The 24,350-nt window shown below is 41.7% G+C and overlaps 1 protein-coding gene across 1 annotated transcript in view; it reads right to left on the bottom strand.

Annotated features, from left to right (window-relative positions):
- Positions 1-4,319: 4,319 nt before the first annotated feature.
- LOC137217908 (collectrin-like) overlaps positions 4,320-24,350 on the bottom strand; it is a 38,715-nt gene continuing 18,684 nt past the window's right edge. The window contains exons 4-6 of the mRNA XM_067724901.1: positions 21,486-21,599; positions 16,619-16,813; positions 4,320-4,464 (exon numbers count right to left, since the gene is read on the bottom strand). Coding sequence (XP_067581002.1) covers positions 4,320-4,464; positions 16,619-16,813; positions 21,486-21,599 — 454 coding nt within the window. The remainder of the gene's footprint in view (positions 4,465-16,618; positions 16,814-21,485; positions 21,600-24,350) is intronic.

Here is a 24,350-nt window from a genome sequence, read left to right as displayed (position 1 = left end):
AGAATGCGATCATGGAAAAGTCTAAAATAACAAATTTAGGAGAGTATGTGGAGAAAGGGAACTCTTTTACACAGTTGGTGAGAATGTAAATTGGTGCAGCTACGGTGGAAAAAAGTATTAAGGGTCCTAAAATACTGAAGTAGAACTATTTTGGCGTTCCACACCTGGGTATGTATCCAAAAAAAAATTAAAACACTGATTTAAAAACTACACACACCCCTATGTTATTGCAGCACTATATATCACACACTGATAGCCAAGACATGGAAGCAACCTAAGGGTCAATCAACAGATGACTAGCTTAAGACGATTTGATGTGTGTAAATATATGTAATATACACACACACATACACACAGTGAAATATTAGCCATAAAAAGAATGAAATTCTGCCATTTGCAGCCATATGGATGAAACTATGATAGAAACTATCATATATAGTGAATAAGTCAGAGAAAGAAAGACAAATACTGTATGATGTCACGTATATGTAAAATCTAAAAAGTATACAACTTAATGGATATGCAAAGAAGAAACAGACTCACAGACACAGAAAAAAACTTGTGATTACCCAAGGGGAGGGTGAAGGGAGAGGTACAAATTAGGGGAATGGGATTAACAGATATAAACTACAATGCATAAAAGAGATAAGGAACAAGGATATTCTGTACAGTACAGGTAATTATAGCCATTGTCTCATAGAAATCTATAATGGACTAAAATATGAAAAAATACTGAATCACTATGCTGTACAGCTAAAAGTAATATAACACTGTAAATTGACTCTTCTTCAATAAATAAAGTCAATGAAATACCTAACACCTCACAGCAACTAGGGTAGATATAATTTAGTAAATGGAGAATAATAATAACAATAAATGCTTGACAGAATAAGGAAAAACTGGAACCTCAAAAACTTAAAGAGATTACCACATGACCCACAATTCCACTACCAGGTTCCTAAACAACTGAAAAAAGAGAGTCATATATTTCTCAACAATATTCACAGAAGTATTATTCACAATAACTAATAAGTGAAAAAATCAAGTTTCCATTTTCAGACAAACAGATAAAGACACTGTAGTATAAAATACAGTGTAATATTATTTAGTCACTTAATGAATGCTACAACATATATGAATCCTGAAAACATTATGCTTGGTGAAAGAAAACTGACACAAAAGGCAGCATGTTAGTTGGCCAACGGCTGAAGAATGATGGAATGGGGAGCAGGGATTTAACAGATACAATTTGGCTGATAAAAATGCTTGGATCTTGATAGAGATGCTGGTTAAAGAACATAATGAGTTGCACCTTTTTTAATGGTGGTAGAGATGCTGGTTAAAGAACATAATGAATTGCACCTTTTTAATGGTGGGTTTTATTTTATGTGAATAACATTACCTTAATAAAAAGGAGACAAGGGCTCTTTGAGGAAGACACAGTCATGGCTGCAGCAGAGCTCCGGGATTTTGCTGCATCCCATAGGTGTTTGGTCGGTATGTCTCCATTGTCATTTGTTTCTAGGTATTTTTTGATTTCCTCTTTGATTTCTTCTGTGATCACTTTGTTATTAAGTAGCATATTGTTTAGCCTCCATGTGTTTGTATATTTTACAGATATTTTCCTGTAATTGATATCTAGTCTCATAGCATTGTGCTCAGAAAAGATACTTGATACAATTTCAATTTTCTTAAATTTATCAAGGCTTTGTGATCCAAGATATGATCTATCTTGGAGAATGTTCCATGAGCACTTGAGAAAAATGTGTATTCTGTTGTTTCTGGATGGAATGTCCTATAAATATCAATTAAGTCCATCTGGTTTAATGTATAATTTAAAGCTTGTGTTTCCTTATTTATTTCCAGTTTGGATGACCTGTTCATTGGTAAAAGTGTGGTGTTAAAGTCCCCTACTATTAATATATTACTGTCGATTTCCCCTTTTATGGCTATTAGTATTTGCCTTATGTATTGAGGTGCTCCTATCTTGGGTGCCTAAATAGTTACTTGGATCGATCCCTTGATCAATAGTTACTTGGATCGATCCCTTGATCATTATGTAGTGTCCTTTGTCTCGTGTAATAGTCTTTATTTTAAAATCTATTTTGTCTGATATGAGAATTTCTACTACAGCTTTCTTTTGGTTTCCATTTGCATGCAATATCTTTTTCCATTCTCTCACTTTCAGTCTCTATGTGTCTCTAGGTCTGAAGTGGGTCTCTCGTAGACAGCATACATATAGGTCTTGTTTTTGTATCCATTCAGCCAGTCTGTGTCTTTTGGTGGGAGCATTTAATCCATTTACATTTAACGTAATTATCGATATGTATGTTCCTATTCCCATTTTCTTAATTATTTTGGGTTTGTTATTGCAGGTTTTCCCTTCTCTTGTGTTTCTCGCCTAGAGAAGTTCGTTTAGATTTGTTGTAAAGGTGGTTGGGTGGTGCTGAAGTCTCTCAGCTTTTGCTTGTCTGTAAAGGTTATAATTTCTCCATCAAATCTGAACGAGATCCTTGCTGGGTAGAGTAATCTTGGTTGTAAGTTTTTCTCCTCCATCACTTTAAATATGTCCTGCCACTCCCTTCTGGCTTGCAGAGTTTCTGCTGAAGGATCAGCTGTTAACCTTATGGGGATTCCCTTGTGTGTTATTTGTTGCTTTTCCCTTGCTGCTTTTATTATTTTTCTTTGTACTTAATTTTTGATAGTTTAATATGTGTCTTGGCGTGTTTCTCCTTGGATTTATCCTGTATGGGACTCTCTGTGCTTCCTAGACTTGACTAATTATTTCTTTTCCCATATTAGGGAAGTTTTCAACTATAATCTCTTCAAATATTTTCTCAGTCCCTTTCTTTTTCTCTTCTTCTTCTGGGACCCCTATAATTCGAATATTGGGGCGTTTAATGTTGTCCCAGAAGTCTCTGAGACTGTCCTCAGTTCTTTTCATTCTTTTTTCTTTACTCTGCTCTGCAGTAGTTATTTCCACTATTTTACCTTCCAGGTCACTTATCCGTTCTTCTGCCTCAGTTATTCTGCTATTGATCTCTTCTAGAGTATTATTAATTTCATTTATTGTGTTGTTCATCATTGCTTGTTTCCTCTTTAGTTCTTCTAGGTCCTTGCTAAATGTTTTTGCATTTTCTCTATTCTATTTCCAAGATTTTGGATCATCTTTACTATCATTATTCTGAATTCTTTTTCAGGTAGACTGCCTATTTCCTCTTCATTTGTTAGGTCTGGTGGGTTTTATCTTGCTACTTCATCTTCTGTGTGTTTTTCTGTCTTCTCATTTTGCTTAACTTACTGTGTTTGGGGTCTTCTTTTTGCAGGCTGCAGGTTCGTAGTTCCCGTTGTTTTTGGTGTTTGTCCCCAGTGGTTAAATTTGGTTCAGTGGGTTGTGTAGGCTTCCTGGTGGGGGGAACTAGTGCCTGTGTTCTGGTGGATGAGGCTGGATCTTGTCTTTCTTGTGGGCAGGTCCACATCTGGTGGTGTGTTTTTGGGGTGTGTGTGGTCTTATTATGATTTTACACAGCCTCTCTGCTAATGAATGGGGTTGTGTTCCTGTTTTGCTAGTTGTGTGGCATACGGTGTCCAGCACTATAGCTTGCTGGTCGTTGAGTGAAGCTGGGTGTTGGTGTTGAGATGGAGATCTCTGGGAGATTTTTGTTGTTTGATATTACATGGAGCTGGGAGGTCTCTTGTGGACCAGTGTCCTGAAGTTGGCTCTCTCACCTCAGAGGCACAACACTGACTCCTGCCTGCAGCACCAAGAGCCTTTCATTCACATGGTTCAGAATAAAAGGGAGAAAAAGTAGAAAGAGAAACAGAAAGAAAAGAAAGAAAGAAAGAAAAGAAAGAATGTAAAATAAAATAAAGATATTAAAATAAAAAATAATTATTAAGAAAAAAAATTTTTTTAAGTAAAAACAAAAAACAACGGATGGACAGAACCCTAGGACAAATGGTGGAAGCAAAGCTATACAGACAAAATCTCACACAGAGACATATATATACACACTTACAAAAAGAGGAAAAGGGGAAAAAATCATAAATCTTGCTCTCAAAGTCCATGTCCTCAATTTGGGGTGATTCATTGTCTATTCAGGTATTCCACAGATGCAGGTACATCAAGTTGATTGTGGAGCTTTAATCCGCTGCTTCTGAGGCTGCTGGGAGAGATTTCCCTTTCTCTTCTTTGTTCTCACAGCTCACAGGGGCTCACTTTGGATTTGACCCCGCCTCTGCGTGTAGGTCGCAGGAGGGCGTCTGTTCTTCGCTCAGACAGGACGGGGTTAAAGAAGCAGCTGATTCAGGGCTCTGGCTCACTCAGGCCGGGGGGAGGGAGGGGTACTGATGCTCAAGGTGCCTGCGGCGTCAGAAGCCAGCGTGACATTGCACCAGCCTGAAGTACGCCATGTGTTCTCCTGGGGAAGTTGTCCCGTATCCCGGGGCCCTGGCGGCGGCGGGCTGCACAGGTTCCCCAGAAGAGCGGTGTGGATAGTGACCTATGCTCGCACACAGGCTTCTTGGTGGTGGCAGCAGCAGCCTTAGCATCTCATGCCTGTGTCTGGGGTCCCCACTTTTAGCTGTGGCTCATGCCTGTCTCTGGAGCTCCTTGAAGCAGCGCTCTTAATCCCCTCTCCTCGCGCACCAGGAAACAAAGAGGGAAGAAAAAGTCTCTTGCCTCTTCGGCAGGTCCAGACATTTCCCCGGACTCCCTCCCGGCTAGCTGTGGTGCACTAAGCCCCTGCAGGCTGTTTTCATGCCGCCAACCCCAGTCCTCTCCCTGCGCTCTGACCGAAGCCCAAGCCTCAGCTCCCAGACCCTCCCACCTGGGCTGGTGAGTGTCGGTCGGCACCGATCCTCTGTGTGGGAATCTCTCTGCTTTGCCCTCTGCACCCCTGTGGCTGCACTCTCCTCTGCGGCCTCAAAGCTCCCCCCCTCTGCCACCCGCAGTCTCCGCCCGTGAAAGGGCTTCTAGTGTGTGGGAACCTTTCCCCCTTCACAGCTCCCTCTCACTGGTGCAGGTCCCGTCCCTATCCTTTTGTCCCTGTTTATTTTATTTTATTTTTTTTTTTGCCCTACCCAGGTACATGGGGACTTTCTTGCCTTTTGGGAGGTCTGAGGTCTTCTGCCATCATTCAGTAGGTGTTCTGTAGGAGTCGTTCCACGTGTAGATGTATTTCTGGTGTATCTGTGGGGAGGAAGGTGATCTCCGTGTCTTACTCTTCCACCATCTTCTTAGTTTTCTATTAATCCAGTTTTCTAAGTCTCTTCATTTCCTTTTGAAAGTTTTATGCTTTACTTTGCATTTGTACACTCTGCTGTCTTTTTTCTTTTTGCCTTTATTCTTTCCTGTGCTGTTACCATATTTTTACTTCCGTTTTCCAATTTGTTTCTGCTCAGTACTTAATAGACAGAAAGTAAATTCCTGAAGAATTTTCAAAGGAATTCAAGACTACTTGCAGGGGCCTTTGCTAAGATCCAGTAAGACTCTGTTTGATTCTTAGAAGACTGTGTTGACCTTCTGAAAGGTGCAGTTTCATTTTCATACATTTCAAGCCCCCCAATTCACTCATAGCACTGCACTTTGCCTTTCACTTTACTGAGATAAATACAAGTCACTCTGCTATGCATAATTGGAGCTGTCCTCCTACCCATATTTTTCAATTTCACCGATCTACTCTTTCATCCTTTTCAAAGTAAGCTCTGTCTTCTTCTTCTGTATTTGACTGTAATTCTTCTCTTATCTTTAAGGTTTGTGTTTTGGTCACCTCCTTTCACCCACTGACTGGAGGGATTCTTGTCCTACGGTTATGAAGATACCTGAACACAAAACAATAGACAGATGAGAGTAACAGCATTTTACCAACTGCATACAGCTCAAGAGAGGAGGAACATCACATTACACAGTGACTGAGTACTGCACTCATGAAAAGAACAGGGATTGTTGGAAGTAGTTTTTGTAGTATCACTAAGATCGGGTGCCCCATGGTTCCCATGGGAGGATTTAATCTACTTGTTTGGATACTTCAAATCACTAGCAGAGAACTAAAACTTGTTACTCAGGGATAAACAGGTAATGTGCCTCGTCCTTTTGATAAAGAGTTGTCTAGCTAGAAGACCTTATCTACAGGAACACAGTGGAAAGAACATGAGATTAGACTATTTCTGGCCCTCCCATTTTCCTCTGATGTCAAGGCAAACTTCAAAGCTGGGTCTTAATTTTAGCCTTTTATTGTAACTGACCTCTTTATGCCTTTAAGCTTTGATGATGACTGACAAGTGCCTCCCTAGAACACAAAGTAGGCACCTGATCAGGAAAGAGGGCCACAAGGCAAGGTAGACATCAAAAACAAGATTGGTAGAGGTGTCCTCCTTTATGGCCAGTAATGGCAGCTGAGAGAACTGTATGATATTGGTAGATGGTGTATGTGTCTTCAGGGAGTGTGAACTTACATTAATCAAAGCCTGTGGCAATTGTGAATCTCAGCGAGAGAGCAGGTTGGGGGAAGAGGACAGAAGAGCAGAACTCAATTGCTATTGTTGCTTTGTAACTTAAATATGAGTTCTTTGAATATTCCATTATGCTCATTAGGAGAAATGGAAGTTCCAATGAGTATCTTCTTGAAAAATCTAGCATTTGTATTCTGAGAAATAAAACAAGTGTCTTGGTCAAAATCAGCAATGTCTGGATTCCAAAGGCAATAAGGAGTCTCCTGGTGAAGTCCTTATTATGTCTATAGAATATGGAGATACATCTTTTATTGTGATTTATATTTTGAGGCAACATACCCCCGGAGTTCTTTACCCAAAAGGGCTGACTTCTAGGCAATGGCCGAAGAGTTCACAAAAGCAGTGAGAAAAAGTAATGTAAGAAATATTTGAAAAAATTGAGGACTTCCCCAAATTAATGTCAGATACCAAACCACAGATCCAGAAAGCTCAGAAAACACCAGAGAGAATTAAAAACAAAAACTATAACTGAGCATGTCATTTCAAACTACAGAATATCAAAGATAAAAGAAAAAAAATCCTTAAAAGAAGCCAGAAAAAAAATAGCTTACCACCTATAGAGAAGAAAAGGTAAGAATTATACCTTTATGTGGGATAAAGAAGGACATTACATAACATATTACATAATGATATCATATATATGATAAAGACATAACAATCCCCCCCCCCCCGCTTTTTTTTGGTCTGCACTGCATGAGATATGATGTTAGGCATGAGGCTCCCAGACTTGTCAAAGATTCTCTTGTCCCAGAAATCTGTAGAAACTTCAAAGAGGCAGACCTGAGTGGATCACATGGCTGGGATGGTGGACATTGCTGTGGTGACCAGGATGGACTTCCACCGCTATGGAAGTCCCTTAGAAACTTAGTGAATTTCTAGTGGGTGAGGAGGTTGGTGAAGATGCCCCAAAGATGATCAAGGTAGAGGTCCTTATTAGTCCTACATGAGAGCTCATTTCAAAGTGCTTTAAAGAATATGGTGGAGGAAGGCAGAGAAAAGAAAGAGCTCTTGTTTACAAAAGAATGACAACCAATATAGAAGGTGCAACAGAAACAGAAAATCATCAAATAATAATAATTGATTCTGTTGAGGCTCCTCAATGGATACTAAAGCACTGAGTGGGAGATGACTAAGAAACAGCATACTCACAGGGTCTCAATGTAACACCCCTACAAGCAATGTACTAATTATAAAGAGACATTTGATTTTTGTAAAGGGAGAAATTTGGTGAATATCACCAACGAGACAAACTGACAAGTGCCTCTAGACGTGATGCACCGAGAAGATATATTTTTTAAAAATAAAATTCTCTGTTCTATGTTCCTGCCCTACTCCATCACCAAACTTTTCTGACCTGAATCTCTCAGGAGGAACTAATCAGTCAACTCCAAATTAAAAGATATTTTGTAAAACAGCTGACAGCATAGAGTAGGCACTCAACTAATGTGGTTAGAATTGGATAGACAGACACACGAGTAGCTGGCTAGCTAGTTAGATAAATGGATGGATGGATGATTGGACGGTAGTTGGGTGATGGAACAAACAACTGGATGGAAGAATGGATGGACTAATGCTGTAGGCAAAGTTACTCAGACAGCAGCCCAAGGTAGGTTTTGAATGAGATCTATCAGAAGAAAGAGGGAAGGAAGGGAAGAAGGGAGGAAGGGAATGTACACATGTGATATTTCTTGTATTTAGTGAATAGTTATTTTTTCAAATGGATGGAGGAAAGTACTCATTTTCATACCTTAGGAATTAGGAGTACTGATTTTGCCAGGCTTCACCGATGGTTTATTAGACAATTTCAAATAGGTGGAGTTTATAAAGAAAAGTAAAGTAGCATTTCAATACTGTAGATCCCACTGTCATCACTTGGAAGTATTTTGCCATTGTGCATGCCACTTTCAAATGTCAAAATGTATCACTACAGGCCCAATGCTGAAAGTGGAAGTTGGTGGGTTGTAGTTCCAGTGACTTAGGTAAGGACAGGCTGCTGTGTTTTCCCTTCCTCAGGGTGAAGATACTGTCCATTCCAAGCATCAGTGGTCAGCGATCAGTGCCAGTTGCAGTAGGCATACAATTTCTTGTGTTGAGAAGCCAGGGGAAATCACCTATCAGAGGACTAGAATTCTTTGGCCCCTCCTCCTGTAGACAGGGGTATCTCGTCACTTTCCACGTCGTCCAGAAAGCAAAAGACAACTGACATTCTATAACCATCAAACACATCACTTCCATTCATAGTATCCAACATTCATTCAATAACTATGTTTTGAGTGTCTACTATGTGTTGGAAGAGACACAGTTCTTGTCCTAAAGTGAAAAGAAAGGGCTCAGTAAAAAAGGAAAACTCCAAATTTCACTCATCCTCCCTTCCTTTTCATGGATTATAAAAGAGTGATGGTTCAGTAAGAATGACACCCTAGCAACAAATGTATATTTATAAATTATCATCAAACATGCCTAGCTCATGCAATTTCTCCCCAAGTCACTCCTCATTGGGTTTGGAGTGAATAATAATTCTCCATAGAAATAAACAGGTTTCTAACAGTCAAGTTTTACCCTGAAATTTGTGTATGTAACTATGAAAGTCATATTACAAAAATCCTTGTGGATGGAGCTTTCTGAAGTAGGTGGCAATGCAACAGCAGTCTTAGAAATGATGGTTGCCAGTGTTCATTTGCCGGTTTCTTCAGTTTAAGAAAATGTTTTTACAGAGTTAGAAGAAGAATTGCAGAGAGCTGGACACTTGCAGATCATGGCAAGAAATCCTGCCTCCCCTTCCCTCACCAACCACAAAGGAAAAATAATCCACCAGGCATCACAAGGAATGGGGAAGAACAAAAAAGGAAGATGCAGATGGATGAAGACAAGTTTCTCTTCCTTAGAAGGAGGATCTCTTAATCAAAAAGATTCTGAGCAAAATCGCTGTGGAAATTTATCAAAACGTGAGCCATGTCCATGACAAATTAGGTACATATTATTCTTTTGTGACCTTAGACCTAGTTGTTCACAGTCTTGGCATTGCCAGGCTTCACAAACTGCAGTGTCAGTAACTTGCTGGCTGGCGGACATGATAAGAAGCTCGAAGGTTATCATCTAACAGTAATACAGCCCTTTGTCACATTTCATAGTGTGTCCTGTAATAAACTGAGTCACTGCCTGCACATTGCTCTAAGTATAATAAAACTTAACTATCTTTCTGGATCATTCTGATTTGATGTTCTGCTAAAAACATGAATTCTTTTTCCTGAAAAATAAAAATGAGTGTTAATGACTTTCCGCTGTTCCTGCATGTCAGGTGGTTCAGGAAGAGGATTAAACAAGCAAACAAACAAAAAGCATGACTAAAACACCTGAAACTAGCTCTTAGAAGCCTTAGTGTGGCTATTTCTCATAAATCCACAGAGAAGATGGGCAAAAGAGGGGACCAAAAATGTACAGGCATACCTCAGAGATATAGCAGGTTTGGTTCAACTTCAATAAAGCGAGCCACACTACACTGTAGTCTATTAAATGTACAATAGCATTATGTCTAAAAAAATCACAGTACATACCTTAATTTAAAAATATTTTAGAGATAAAAAATGCTAACCATCATCTGAGCCTTCAGCGAATTGTAACCTTTCTGTTAGTGGAGGGTCTTGCCTTGACGTCAACGGCTGCTGACTGATCAGGGTGGTGGCTGAAGGCTGGGTGGGTGTGGCAATTACTTAAAATTAGACAAAAGTGACGTTTGCTGCATCGACTGACTCCCTTTCATGAATGACTTCTCTGTATGTAACATGCAATGCTGTTTGATAGCATTTTACCCATAGGAGAACTTCTTTCAAAACTGGAGTCAATCCTCTCAAACCCTGCCGCTGCTGTATCAACTAAATATTTTAAATCACTGGTTGTCATTTTGACCATCTTCGCAGCATCTTCACTAGGAGTAGATTCCATCTCAAGAAACCACTTTTTTGGCTCATCCATAAGAAGCAACTCCTCATTTGTTAAGGTTTTGTCATGGGATTGCAATGATTCAGTCACATCTTTAGGCTCCACTTCTAGTTCTAGTTCTCTTGCTTTTTCCACCACATCCGCAGCTGCTTCCTCCACTTAAGCCTTGAACCCCTCAAAGTTATCCGTGATGATTGGAATCAACTTCTTCCAAACTCCTGTGAATGCTGATATTTGTATCCCTTCCTATGAATCATGAATGTTCTTAATGGCACCTAGAATGGTGAATCCTTTCCAGGTTTTTGACTGACTGCCCAGATCCACCACAGGAATCACTATCTATGGTAGCTGTAGCTTTATGAAGTGTGTTTCTTAAATAATATGACTTGAAAGTCTAAATTACTCCTTGATCCATGGGCTGAGGAATGGATGTTGTATTAGCAGGCATGAAAACAAATTAATCTTGTTATACGTCTCCATCAGAGCTCTTGAGTGACTAGGTGCATTGTCAGTGGGCAGTAATATTTTATAAATTTATTTTGGCTGTGTTGGGTCTTCATTTCTGTGCGAGGGCTTTCTCTAGTTGCGGCGAGTGGGGTCCACTCTTCATGGCGGTGCATGGGCCTCTCACTGTTGCAGCCTCTCGTTGCGGAGCACAAGCTCCAGATGGGCAGGCTCAGTAGTTGTGGCTCACGGGCCTAGTTGTGGCTCATGGGCCACAACTAGTCTGCCGTGTAATACAGCCCTGCTGTGGGATCCTCCCAGACCAGTGCTCGAACCCGTGTCCCCTGCATTGGCTGGCAGATTCTCAACCACTGCGCCACCAGGGAAGCCCCAGCAGTAAGGAATCTTTTTCTGAGCAGTAGGCCTCAACAGTGGGCTTAAAATATCCAGCGAATCATGTTGTAAACAGATGTGCTGTCATCCAGGCTTTGTTATTCCATTTATAGAGTGCATGTAGAGTAGATTTAGCGTAATTCCTAAGAGCCCTGGGATTTTCACAATGGTAAACGAGCACTGTCTTCAATTTTGAGTCACCAGCTGCATTAGCCCCTAACAAGAGAATCAGCCTGTGCTTTGAAGCTTTGAAGCCAGGCATTGACTTCTCCTCTCTAGCTATAGAAGTCCTAGGTGGCATCTTCTTCCAATAGAAGGCTGTTGGAAAAATGGTGCTGACAGATTTGCTCAACGCAGGGTTGCCAAAAGCTTCAATTTGTAAAAAACACAGTATCTGCGAAGCACAATAAAGTGAAGCACACTAAAGTGAGGTCTGCCTGTATCAGGTGGCCCACGTATCTAGGGGGTGTTGAGGATCAGGGTTTGCTCAAGATAAAGCAGTGGCAGCTAAAAGCAGAAACAGTATTTTTGTCTCCCTTCAAACAAGATAGGGCTGAAAACCCAAGGCCCAAGAACAGACAAACAACAAAGGACAGACAAATATGATTTCAAAACAGGACAGAGTTAATTATTGGGGAACTGGGACTGTGGTCATAATCAGTATGGATGAGTCCTGGGGAAATAGCAGCACTGCTGGAATGATTTTAGTGGGCGTTGCAGCACAGTGAGACTGGTGATGTGATGGCAAAAACAATAAGAATTAGTATCTATTACACGGCAGACTAAGTGCTTTGTACACATCATCTCACCTAATTCCTACTGCAGTACTATGTAGTTTTTATTATTATCCCTGTTTCTCAAATGCAGGAGCTGAGACTCAAATATGTAGAGCAACTTGTCTTTCAGAATGGGATGAAACTGGTGAAAGGAGTAGACCTAGAACTCTATTTCATCTCCCCAGGCTTCGCTCGAAACACATATTTGATTCCTTTTGAGTGTGTACATTTAAGAACAGCAAAGTAAAACGATTATTAGCTCTAACATTTATGATTTCATTTACATTTCTATTTTCAAGACAATTTATTCACTTAATTGAGACTGTAAGAATGTGAAGTTTCAGTATATGAAAATATAGGCTGAGCCCCAACCCCTCGTGTGAAAAAAATCATAGAAATCCAAATGCGCTTCCCTTTACTATTGACCTTAGGCGAAGAGAAATATAAACAGAAATAAACCAAGTGAATTTACTAGTGACTCTGCTCAACTGCTAGCACTAGCTAGGGTTCAGTGTCCTGAGTCCTTGACCTGGCTTTGTTACAACTACAAGATTATCATCACCTTATAGGCAAGGACCACCCATGTTATCTATGTATGTCTCTTCCATAATACATTCTAGAGCTCCTATCACATAATGGATGGTCAATAAAGGAATAAGATATTTTTACCTCTCTGGGCCTTGGCTTCTGGAGAGATGGATACAGATCATTGTTTAAGATTCCTTCCTAAGAAAATAACATTATCACAGTCTATTTATATGCAGGAGTCATGAATCAATTCTACTATATACACACAAGTCTGAAATTGTGCTCTCTGTGACTCTTCTGTTATAGCACAACGTGCCAGGTTACATAGAATTAGCACTTTGTAACTGCTTTTTGATGATGATGTTTCTTTACATTGATACAGCACTCCCCAGTGTATGAAGCACTTGTGTGTATTCTCCAATTTTGTCTTCCCATCATCGTAACTATTTAAGAAAATATTATCCTCATTTTCCATATATGACCTTGACTGGATCAAGGCCATTCAGCTAAAAAATGCCAGGGCATGAGACTGGAACCCCGAACTAGGAGTACTGATCCAGTGCTCTTTCAACTAAAACACACATCACATCATCACCATCATCACCATTACTATAAAGCTGACCAGAGAGCTAAAATATCCACTTCCAGGCTGGGGCTAGACACAGATCTAGTACAGACATCACTGTCAAGTATATGCAGTTAATCTTGGTTGTCTTCCCACATACCCAACTCCCTAGCTGTTCCCCAAAAGAAAAAAAAAATCACTTTTCCAATTTTTTGCCTTCAACAAATCTCTCAATTCTTCTAACTGCTGTTCTCAACTAGATGGTAATAGAGAAGCAACCTCCTCGAATTATTTCACGAAGAGGCGGCAGTTGTAATGGCGAGTTGAAACTGGCTGGTACAGGCTTGCTGGAGGTGACTCAAACATTCAGAAACTTCAGACTGGATAGGAAGTCAGCAAATGCTACAAATCAGGGTATCTTTTTCTTTTTTTAGAGAGCTGATTAGTCAGTCCACCACTATTATAGTAAACAGCAGGCCTAATAAGATCACTTGCCTTTTAAAATAGGTGTTCGTTAACTAATAAAATCTCAAGCAATAAGCCACTGAACTGGAAAATTTTCTGCAGTATGGTGGCAATATCTGGATGGAAAAGAGATCTTTTTCCAGCATCCCTTAATCACAGAAATGGGTTAAGCTCATCTTGCATAATAATAATTACCGTTTATTTAGTACATACTATAACCTAGGTACTTTATACACATTTTCTCACCCAATCCTCATGGAAGTCCTGTGAGACATTATCTCCCCATAACAGATGGAGAAACAGACCCACAGAAACTACATGACGCAACCAAGGTCACTCAGCTAAAGGGTATAACTAGTATTTGAGTTCACCTAGTTTGGGCCACCAGTGACTGCATACTTTCCACCCAGCAGTTCTGAACAGTCAGTGGAATGCTGTTATTGACACAGCTACCAGAATAGTTAAAGCTTTACTTGAGAAATTTCTTCAGTAGTAAGTATAAAGATGCACATGTCTTAGAGGACACTGGCACTCTTCTCTGCAGAAGCAGAATGGTGATTCAGATGACCCTGTGGTCCCTCCTCGTCTTCTAGGTTTAAGATTTTGTACTACACAAACTATGTTCATTATTATCTAATGTATGAATTGGATTCTTGAACAAATCTTTGTCTTCCTCACCACTAAAGACTTTCAGGGGCAACTCCCATTTTTTTCCACAATTAGAAAACGCTTTCATCACAATGATCAGGGCTCTCCCCACTTCGAACTGCACCCTCTCCCCACCTTTGAAGCAATACTTTGCCCAAGAAAAACCCACCAAATTTTTTCTGTATCAAATGGAAAACCCAACAAATCAATTTCTCTTCAGAAGATTGTCATAACTGTCCTGAGTCTATTTGCTAGTTATTGATGCTCTCCAGGTTGACACAGGAGAATTGTCCATCTGTTTCCTGGTTTGAACATGAACTAAATTTGTGAAGGCAAGGTTGTGACAACAGCCTCCCTTCTCCCGGGCAACAGATTATGATGCTACACACTCAGTTATTATACTACTGCAGAATCTGCTCAGAAGGAAGAGATAGCTGATCCCAGACTAACGAACGAGCTGAAAGAACAGCAACTGGCAGGATAATAAAATAACAGCTAACAGCAGTAATGCCAGGCACTACTTCAAGAACTCTATTAACACTTTTGATCTCAGCAAATTAATTCTTTCTAACATACCTCACTGTCACTTGAGCAAAGTTATCTATGCACAGACAGTAAAGAAAAATTTAACCAACTTGACTCTAGCACCACAACCTTATCTTCTTGAGCTGGGTTTCCCTGACTCATTGCCTGTATTTCCTGATATCCACACAGTTCATGGATTACATACAAGAGCAGAGTCTAGGCAATAAATACTTGGAATCCAAGCAGTCTATCTCCAGAGCCCATTCTTCTACCTCCTTCACCATAGTGTACTAGTGAGGAAATTGGGAACGAAGGAGATGGTGTAAATTCACAAAGGTTACAATTGTTGGAAACCATAGAATCATAGCATTTCAGGATTAAAATAAAACTTAAAACTATTAAACATAGTTATTCAAGTACTGCAAGAGAATATTTCTTAATATTCTGAAAAACAAAATAAAACAGATTAATAATTTATACCAAGCCTCTCAGCATTATGTGTCATGCCAAGAGCAAGAAAATCAAGCAAGTACAACTTGATCTTAATCTTTGAGCTTAATTTGGGCACTACACGTAAATCACATTTATTCCATAGCATTTCACTTACCATTTGTGAAAAAAATTATAAAGCCCCAAATTAAAATGATTACCTTCTGTTAATAACCAGGGTGAACCATATGGAAAGTAGAAAGTCTCAGGAAAAACATTTCGTCAAACACACACTTGGCCAAACACAACCTGCATGTCCCGTGTGGGCACCAACACTTTTGAAAACCAATGTGTGTGCCTGTGATTCCCACTTACCAAAATTCCTCTTCCTTGGTATCAGAAGGGAAGGTTTAGGCACATCAGAGTGTCTACAGAAGAGTTGAGGACTCTCTCCACTGCCCCTCTGGATCAGAGGTGCTTGTAAACAAAATTATTTTCTCCTTTCATTGTGCTAAGAAATCTTGTCTCCTCTCTACCTAAATAACTCTCCCACTGGTCTGAAACTCTCTAATACCAATAATTTATAGACATCAAAGTTTGCATGTGCCCCAGAATCCAGCTAAATGAACTCCAGGAGTGGGAATCTAAATGTAAGTACTTAAATTGGAAGCTGTGAAACTAGGTGAATTAGAATAGCCTAGATATTCATTAAAACATATTTTCTTCAATTGTACATCAACAAACTTCAATTAAAAGAATGCATCTCCTTCAGAGAATCGACTTTAGTGGGTCTGTGGTAGGGCAAAGGAACCTATATTTTAAACAAGTGTTCCAGGCAATTTTGATGCAGGAAGTTGATTCAAAGGCCACTGTGAAGAACACGGGTCTATATAAAATCATAGGCACTAGAGGGAGAGCAACCATCAAAGGGAGGGAATATAAAACACTGCAAAAGTGTGTAGAACAAGATGGCAGCTGCAGGCACTGGAAGAGGCAGGCCAAGGTGAGGAGGCATGAAAAGGACTACGGAACTACTAGTCGTTGGAGGTGGATGACTAGCAAAGATTAACTCTGCCTACCCAAAAAGTCTGCTTAGCTCTGTATATCCAGCTTACAAAATCATAACCCAGATATTAAAACCAATTCTAGATATAAAACATTCACATGGTATAGAATAGAAAGAAAGATAGTAATGGAAGGACTCATAGTTAACCTAGGGACACAGACTCCAAAAAGTCTCCAAAAACATAAGTGATATTTTGAAAAATCACCAATTTTTTCAATTTCAGATATAACACATTTTCTTCAGCTAGGGGAAAATCCTCTCCTTGTTTTTCCAAGTCATGAGTAAACAAGAAAATGTTCTTTAAATCACTCCCTTTAAATATCTTACCTTCTATGTTGCCAGATTCCTGACAAAATCAATAGCATGCTTGCCACTATGATGATGCAAAACATCACACCAAATATAATAATCCAGACGGGCACAGATGGGCCAGTAGGTGGTGCAAGAGTGGAAGGAATTCTTAAAAATTCCAGAGTCTGGTCATTCAAAAAGAAGGCATTGTTGATCCGGTTCCTAATCATTCTAAAATACAATGATGATTAAAAACAAATGAAACAAGACAGAAGAAACATTAGAAACAGAAGGTATAACCCTATCTCCCCATGATTATAACTATCCATGATTATAACTATCTCTATAAACAGAGCATCCCCCTAGCAGGAGACTTCAGGTTGAACAGACAGTGTGATGAGGACCATCATGCTGTGGTTTTCTGTCTATAAGTGGCAGTGCTTGTTGCCAGAAAGATGCTTCTCTATGTACTACTGCCCTCCACTGTTGATAATGTCCTAGAAGTAACTGGAAGTCTTGAGCTTTGAGCTCTGCCCACCATGTTTTATTTCCTGAGAGGCAGCATCTAGATTAAAATGACAGAACTCTATTTAAGGTGCCTTACAAAAATACCAACAGCCTGAAAAGATAAAATAATATGCAAAAAGTGGGTGATAAATATGAGAAGAAAAAACAAAACCAGCAGGAGAAAAGAGAACACGAAGCCAGGAGCAGCTGCAAATCCATCAATTTGATCTTTTTTTTTTTTTTCATTCAATTCAACAAACATTTGCTGGAAACTTACTAAGTACCAGATCCTGTGCTAGGTACTGGAGATACAAAATGAAATAAAAATACCCAAGAAGCTTACAGTCTAGAAGAGTGGCCCATCAGTCCCTCCACAATCACAGTGCAATCACAGTGCAAGGGGTAAATATGGGCACAGTGGGAGCACAGCAGAGGGGTAAGTACACAATAGTAAAATGTCAGAGCTGCTTTCCTAAGAAGGCAACTTTTGAGCTGTGCTTTGAGGGACAAGTAGGAGTTCTTTAGACCAAAGTGTGCAGCGAGCATAGGAATTGGAGACATGGTATGTAGTATGATTTGTTGCATCAGCTGCAAGTAGTTCCATATGACTAAAGTAAATGGTGCGTTAGGAGTCCAAAAGTCTAGAAAAATATGAAGGTAAATGCATTACTTTTCCCAGGGAAAATCTGTATTTTTGGTGGTAGTGGCACTTGGGAGGGGGAGGGGTTGGTGGCAGTTAGGGAGGGGTTGGTAGCAAAAACTTATTTGACTGAAACTATATTTCTAACTGGAATTTGCAAATTAGATGAGGAGATTTCTTGGACATACTGTGTGGCCTTTACTGAATTCACACTAGGCAAGCTGACTTCAACAACCTCTAGAACAGCACTGAAACCAGAATATAATGTGAACCTTACGTGTGATGTCACATTTTCTAGGAGCTGCGTTTAAAAAAAAAAGTAAATAGTAACAGGGAAAATTAATTTTAATAACATATATTTTGGGACTTCCCGGTGGTCCAGTGGTTACGACTCTGAGCTTCCAATGTAGGGGACCCAGGTTCGATCCCTGGTCAGGGCACTGGATCCCACATGCCGCAACTAAAGATCCCACATGCTGCAACTAAAGCTCCCCTGTGCCGCAACTAAGACCCAGTACAGCCAAATAAATAAATACTTAAAAATATATATATATATTTTGCCCACTATATCCAAGAAAATATAATTTCAACATGTAATCAATTTTAAGTTGGTTCACATTTTATTTTGTGCTCAGTCGCTGAAATTTGGTGTGTACTTTACACTTAGAGCATATCTAACCTTGGACTAACTACATTTCAAGTGCTTGAGAGCCACATGTGGCTGGTGACTACTGATCCTGAACCTGAGAGTAAAAGCTGGAGAATCTCTGCAGACCAGCACCGGGGTATCAGGAAAGACCTCCTTTAGCAAATGAAAATCTGTGGGGAGGCCTGATTATTCATAAATGGGAAGGAGAATCCCAGCCAGGGAATCTGCAGCAGGGGATAATTTCCATGCAATTTTTGTCAAACTACGGAATGTCTTCTTTTTTCGTAACCTAATTTTGCTAACACGGTAACAAAAAGCTTCCCACAAAATAACGAACCCCACTACCAAGGTATAACAGACTAAAGTGAAAAGTTGCTCTGCATTCTCATTCTGTCTACCTGGTTGGTTAGCACTCAGGCTGATAAGAGGTTCTAGTTTAGTACAAACTATATCTCCACCTACCACTGAAATCCCCAAGAGGCGTCAATCACCATGGATATCTTCTAGCCAAGATTGGCCTTGAATAAGGCCAGGCCCTCAAAACAGATCAAAAGCAGACATCTTAGAACTGGTCTGTCATCCCCTCACCTAATTCCATAGGTGTGGATACTCTAGCAGACCGGGAGGAAAAAAAAAAAAAAATCACTGCATGTGCTGGCGGCATGCCTCCGTTCAAGTTGTCACTCTTTATTTTTCTAGGTGACCTGAGCAAATCAGTTAATCTCCCTGAGCCTCAATTTCCTCATTTATAAAGCAGGGATAATAATAACAGCTCACAAATGATTGGTGCTGATACTAAATGCCACAGATGCATCAGAACATGCCTTGTGAACCAGAAAATATTATGCAAGCATTAGGCGGAACTAGCATTATTTTGCCCAACCACATAGGCTCTTCAGCCTTGAAATTCCTACTACCTGCCTTCTAGGTACCATCTCCTTTCTTTTCACTCTATCCTTCCCTCTTGGTACTGTTTCCTTTATTTTCATACAATCCTGATGAGCCCTATCCATTCCCGGACATAAATTCCCATTCTATTGGCCATTCTCACCCCCTCAATAGCCCTTCCTACTAGGGCCTTTGAAACAGACATTGTGTTGTGAACATATTCATCTAGATTTTCGACCTTCACCGTAAACACTCACTCCTCCTCCTCACATTAACTGAAGCCTGCTTTAACCACAGTGCCTTCATTTTCCTTGTAGCCCTCCCTCATCACAGGGCTTGAATAAAAATCCCTTTTCTCATGAAATACAATATTCCTAATTCTTACTCCCTAAGTAGTGGCTCTTAGCAGTATTCTTACTGGCAAAAGCACAGAAACAATTTAGCTCAAACCTTGTTAGGGCTTCCCTGGTGGCGCAGTGGTTAAGAATCTGCCTGCCAATGCAGGGGACACGGGTTCAAGCCCTGGTCTGGGAAGATCCCACATGTCACGGAGCAACTAAGTCCGTGTGCCACAGCTACTGAGCCTGCGCTCTACAGCCTGCGAGCCACAACTACTGAAGCCTGTGCGCCTACAGCCCGTGCTCCCCAACAACAGAAGCCACCGCAATGAGAAGCCCGCGCACCGCAACGAAGAGCAGCCCCCGCTCGCCGCAACTAGAGAAAGCCTGCGCACAGCAACGAAGACCCAACGCAGCCAAAATAAATTTATTTATTTATTAAAAAAAACAAAACAAAGAAACCCTTGTTAAATCATTCCCCATGGGTATAGAGCCTCAATGCCTTTGCTTCAGCAAGGGAAACAGATGATTATTCACACAAAAACATTTGGCATTTGATTATACACTCATTATCTTAAACACTGATATTTTACAAAGAGCAGATGAGTTCTTTCACTAGATATTTCTCTTTGGTAACGAGAAAAAATATGCATTTCAGTAACTTGTAAATAAATCCTTTGTAAGAAGAGTGAACTTTGTTTCATTCTTTTTCAGGAAATAGTTTTATTTGTGAACTCATTCTTCCAATACACCTTTGCCCAACACCAATCATGTGTGGGATATGAAGTTTTGACACACATAAAGTGCATATTAATTGAAATAAAAACAAACTGCTTCCTCTGCTTCTGGGCAGAAAAGAATACATTTCACTTCTGAAAGTTTGTTATAATCCCAAGGAGAGGAGATGGGGAACTGTCAGGAAAAAATGGGTAAAACTTCAAAAGGGCAAAAAATATGACTGAGAGTCCTGCAAATCTACCTTTCTGGACAGTTTCCACCTTTTATTGTTTTTGAGTTATTTTGCATATGTGTAAGCTGGAGAAAACTGATACAATGTAAATGATTCTTGTCCACAGAAAATCAAGGTGAATTGTGTCTGGTGGAGCACCGTCAATGGATAGACTGGTGTATCTTTTAATAAATAAACATGACCATTCTTCAATTCCTGCATTTGCAAGCTGCCTTGAAGTCTCCTTTAAACTGGTTTTAACATCTTACTAGTTCCCTCATTAACTAATAAGATAATAAAATCTTTGATAGCATTCATTTTTAATTTGTATGAAAGTCATGCTTTTACCTTTTTTTCAAAAAATTATCTTTTAAAGGTAAAGACTTTCACTTTGCTGTACAGCAGAAACTAACACAACATTGTAAAGCAACTATACTCCCCTAAAAAAAAACCCAAAAAACACATAAGCATTTGGGCTCGAGAAGGCACATGATGAACCATCACACAATAGTGCCGTATAAGGTGTTCTCGCCAAAAGAAGACAGTACTAAACCTTCTTAGCTAATGTATAAACCAGGGCTTCTCAGCCACAGCACAATGGATATTTGGGGTTGAATAGTTCTTTGTTGTGAAGTGCTATCCTGAGCACAGGAGGATGTTAACTGGCGTCCCTAACTTCTGCCTACTCCGTCACCAGCACTGTACAACAACGTCTCCAGACATTGCCTAATGTTTCCTGGAGGCAAAACTGCCCCTGGATGAGAACCACTGATCTATACTAATCTCTATTCCAAGATAACAAAATGAAACCTTTGGCATCTTAATAAATAAATCACTTGGAACCAGAGAGAGAAGTCTTCAAAATCTATGAAAACAGCTGAATTAATCAATAACTTGATTCACCAGTGGAAGGCATATTTAGCGGTGATTACCTTATGGCTGGCTGTACCTCAACAGCAGGAAGGGTGTGATTCCTTGAAGGACTGGTAACCACAAACCAGAATGACACCCACTGGGTTACACTGCAAAGTAGGACGTGGGAAATTCTGCAGATGATGAGAAGAAAAAAAGTACATTATGAGTGAATAATACCAAATTGCATTAGACATTCCACTCTGGTGTTATTACCATCTTAAGAGGTGAAGAAATGTCCTACTAAGAAGAAAATAATATAGGAAATTTCCTTTATTTCAAAATCATAGACTTGGGGATCATTCCTAAAACAAGGAATCTACCAAAAAAGAAACAAAGGGAATGGCTCAGTAGAGGGCATTAGGTATCTCATTCTTCATCACCTGTTAGCTGACAGCATCCCTGTTTCTTCAACTCTTGGCCTCTCTCTCTGACACAAAATGCTTTTGTGTTTCCTCATCAGGATCTTCTCAGTGTCCTCTTCATTCAGCCTTCCACCTCTCAGAACCAGACAAATCTGTTGATCGAGGACTTGCTTCCTCTGTTGGCCACTGTTTCCACCCCTCTCCTACTCCAGTAACAGGGGTTGGCCCAACAACAGACCTCCAGACTGAAGTGCTGTAACATTTACCAGCAGGCTTTGGACACTGTTTTTGCGGGTACCTGCTCCCAACTATAAGTTGGAAATGGGCCTCACTCTAGTCTGTATACGTGGATCACCAGTAGAAGTGACAAGAAAGAAATGGCAATAGTGTTCAGTTAGACAGTCTATATATGAATGTATGAAATGTATGAACGTAGAAAAATAAGAGAAGAACCCAAAACAAACCAACGTTGTCAGAGCTAAAACATAAATCCTGAACGGCTTTCACCATATCCTTACAAGCAAAATTGCAAAAACTGACATTAGCAACCATTCTAGAAGAAACACACAGCCTCTGTAAAAATACAAGTAAATTCCCTCTTTTTCCTTAAAGGAGCATTCATTCAAGTGCATTTTGTTCATTTTTACAATAATGAAAGAGAGTGCCCCTCAGTCAATTTTCTGTAATTTTCAGGACCTGGTACAAATTATTATATTTTCTCCCTTTAAATGTCAAGGGCAAAAAGTGGAGGGCTCCCCCGCCACCCAGAGCCAAGCGCCTGGGCCAGCAGTGGGAGCTGAAGGATCCCCTATGCTCAGAATACAGGGGCGCCCCGCGAGGCCCCGAGCGAGGCCCCAAGTGAGTCCACGAGGCCCCGAGTGACTCCAAGAGGCCCCGAGTGACTCCGAGAGGCCCTGAGTCCGCGGGGCGCTGGCCTGACCCGCGCAGGACCTCGTGCCCAGAGGTTCTGACACCCCAACAGCCGTCCCACACCCGATGCCAACGGTCGCCTCAGCGCCGTTAAGCTTCGCGTCTACAGACTTCGGGGCCGCCCAGAAGCCAAAGCCCGTCGAAGGTCCGACCCCGCCGACCCGCGAGCATGGGCAGCTACCTGAGCAGGTACCTGGGCACGGCCAAGGCTACGCAGCCAGCCCACGCCCGGAAGCGCCAGTCCCTATGGTTCCCATGGACCGGGCCCACCCGCGGCACCTGTCTCCCGATGGGTCGGGACGGGTGCCAAATCCTGGGACGCCGCCGCTAAGACAGCGGGCTCTGGTTCCACAGCAGGCCGCTGCCCGCAGCCCTGCGCAGCTGGAAGGACTACCCGGTCCGCGGGTCCTTGGTGCCCCAGGCCTGGAAGCGCCTTCCCAGTTGGCCGCCCCTCCGCACCTTCTTGGGGATGGGGATTCCCGGCCGTGGCAACGGTTTCACGATGAGGTCCCGGTGGAACGCCCGCCTCTCCTGCCACACGCAGAGCCTGGTGGGCGTCCGTACCGCCCCCGTTGAAAGCCTAAGCAGCTTGTCCACGTGTCCGCCCAGCCAGGAGTCCCCGGAACCCTGTGCCAAGGAGACCGCGCTGAGGGCCCTCAGCCGACGCGAGCAAGGACAAAGGCGGCTCGACGGGCCTCTGAGGTCTGAGAGCCCCGAGCCCAGGCTGTCGGCCTTCCGGCCCGTGTTGAGAAATGGAGTGCTCCCTGCCTTTGTGTCCAGGCTGGGGCCTCTGAGAAGAAGCATCTGCTCCCGGTACAACCGCCTCCGAGAAGAGGAAACAGAGCCCCTGCCAGACAGCAGCCCTGCCTACTGCTCACCCTGCTGTGAGGCCCCCCCCAACCCCCACCACCAACCCGATCCCCCTCACCTCCACCTGCACCCCCCCCCACCCCAACCCCCACCACCGACCCAGAGCACAGTCTTGTATTTCGTTCATTAATATGCAACAAATTCCACTATTATAGCTTCCCAAGGGCAAGGATAAGCCTGGTTTTAGCTGCACTGCATCCCCAGCACCCAGCACGGGGCCTGCCCTCAGAGGATCCTGGGATAAGCAAGCCATGGTTTTCTTGTTGGTTCTTGGTTCCCTGACTCATAAATGGGCCATCATGCATCCAGTTGCATAATTAGAAACAAAAGCTTATCCTTGACCCGTTGTCCTCTCTTCCTTCTCAGCCCATCCCCGTGGCTCTGAAATCCCTTCCCTGCCCCCTCTATCCACCAATACACCATACTCCAAATAGCTATCATCTCCCACCTGCACTACTCCACCTGCTGCCCAACTGGGTCCTCCTCTCGACTCCAGGCGCCTGGACTCTCTGTCTTCCACACTGTGGCCAAAGTGTCTTGTAAACACAAATTCTGTCATGACACTCCTTCCACGAAACTCCTCGTCGCTTTACAGATAATATCAACGACTTCCCTGATGGTGCAGTGGTTAGCAGCCCGCCTGGCAATGCAGGGGACATGGGTTCGAGCCCTGGTCCGGGAAGACCCCACGTGCCATGGAGCAGCTAAGCCCGGGCGCCA

This window comes from Pseudorca crassidens, chromosome Y (genome assembly GCF_039906515.1).
Source record: "Pseudorca crassidens isolate mPseCra1 chromosome Y, mPseCra1.hap1, whole genome shotgun sequence".
NCBI lineage: Eukaryota > Metazoa > Chordata > Mammalia > Artiodactyla > Delphinidae > Pseudorca > Pseudorca crassidens.
This window is presented reverse-complemented; position numbering and strand designations above follow the sequence as displayed.